This window comes from Acanthamoeba castellanii (genome assembly GCF_000313135.1).
Source record: "Acanthamoeba castellanii str. Neff unplaced genomic scaffold scf7180000084758, whole genome shotgun sequence".
Classification (NCBI taxonomy): Eukaryota; Discosea; order Longamoebia; family Acanthamoebidae; genus Acanthamoeba; species Acanthamoeba castellanii.
In genome coordinates, this window is record NW_004457380.1 from 332661 (window position 1) to 333626 (window position 966).

Consider the following 966-nt stretch of genomic DNA (forward strand, 5'->3'; position numbering starts at 1 on the left):
CTCCTGCACCAGGAAGAAGTCGCGGGTGCGGTGGACCTCGACGGCGGGGCATCGGGCGAGGGAGAGGGCGCAGGGCTTCTCGACGTGGACGATGGCCTCGGCGGCGCCGAACTGAACGCAGCAGATCTTGGCGATGCCGGAGCAGAGGGACTCGAGGGTGTAGTGGTGCGAGTCCTCGGTGTAGGCCACGACGGCCTTGCAGACAAGGCTGTAGTTGATGGTGTGCCGCACGTCGTCGTGTAGGGCGGCCTGCTTGATGTCGTGGAAGATGACGATGCTGATGTTGATGTTCTGCCGCTTCACGCGTTCCTCCTTGTTGACGCCCAGGATGGCCTGCACCATCAGATCCTTGATGAAGATCTTGTCCTTTGCCGGCATAGACGTGGACGTAGAAGAAGTTGCTGATGTGGGGGCGAGATGATTCATTTTTGATCGCGATTGATCTGTGGCCGATTTCGAAAATCTCGAACGTGTAGAGGGTAATGGTTTATGCAAAAGTTGCACAAACAGCGGAGTCGAGGTCGAGGTCGAGGGCGGAATGATACGCCACGTAAACAGCACAACAGCTCAGCCGAGCTTCTCGTTGCAGGTCGTAAGGCCCAGATCCTAAGCACGCGACAGACGGCCAGCCGCAGAAGTGGAAAGAAACTTGGCGCCACAGAAAAACAAAAAAGAGCAAAAATGCGTTCTCGGAATCTGACGAATTCTACGTCAAATAACATCAACATACCTTAAATATCTCGAATTATGGAACAATAACAGATTGCAGCACATTGCAAGATTTACGATGAGCGAGATGGACGGAAACAGCGAGGATGACGATAGTAATCAAGGAACGGATTCCTCTGCGGTGTCGGAATCGGAATCGGAATCGGAGTCCGATTCTGATTCCGATTATGTGCCCAGCCAGAAGAAGAGGAGACAATCTGCAACGCGGAGTGTACTTAAAGATTCATCGTCAGCATC

At 53.3% G+C, this 966-nt stretch overlaps 1 protein-coding gene across 1 annotated transcript; it reads right to left on the reverse strand.

Annotated features, from left to right (window-relative positions):
- Nucleotides 1-9: 9 nt before the first annotated feature.
- ACA1_215420 (dihydro-6-hydroxymethylpterin pyrophosphokinase (HPPK), putative) lies at nt 10-378 on the reverse strand (the record flags this gene model as incomplete). The annotated part of the gene is made up of 1 exon (XM_004337046.1): nt 10-378. A coding segment is annotated over one exon (369 nt), but the record flags the coding sequence as incomplete, so codon positions are not given.
- Between the last annotated feature and the right edge of the window lie 588 nt (nt 379-966).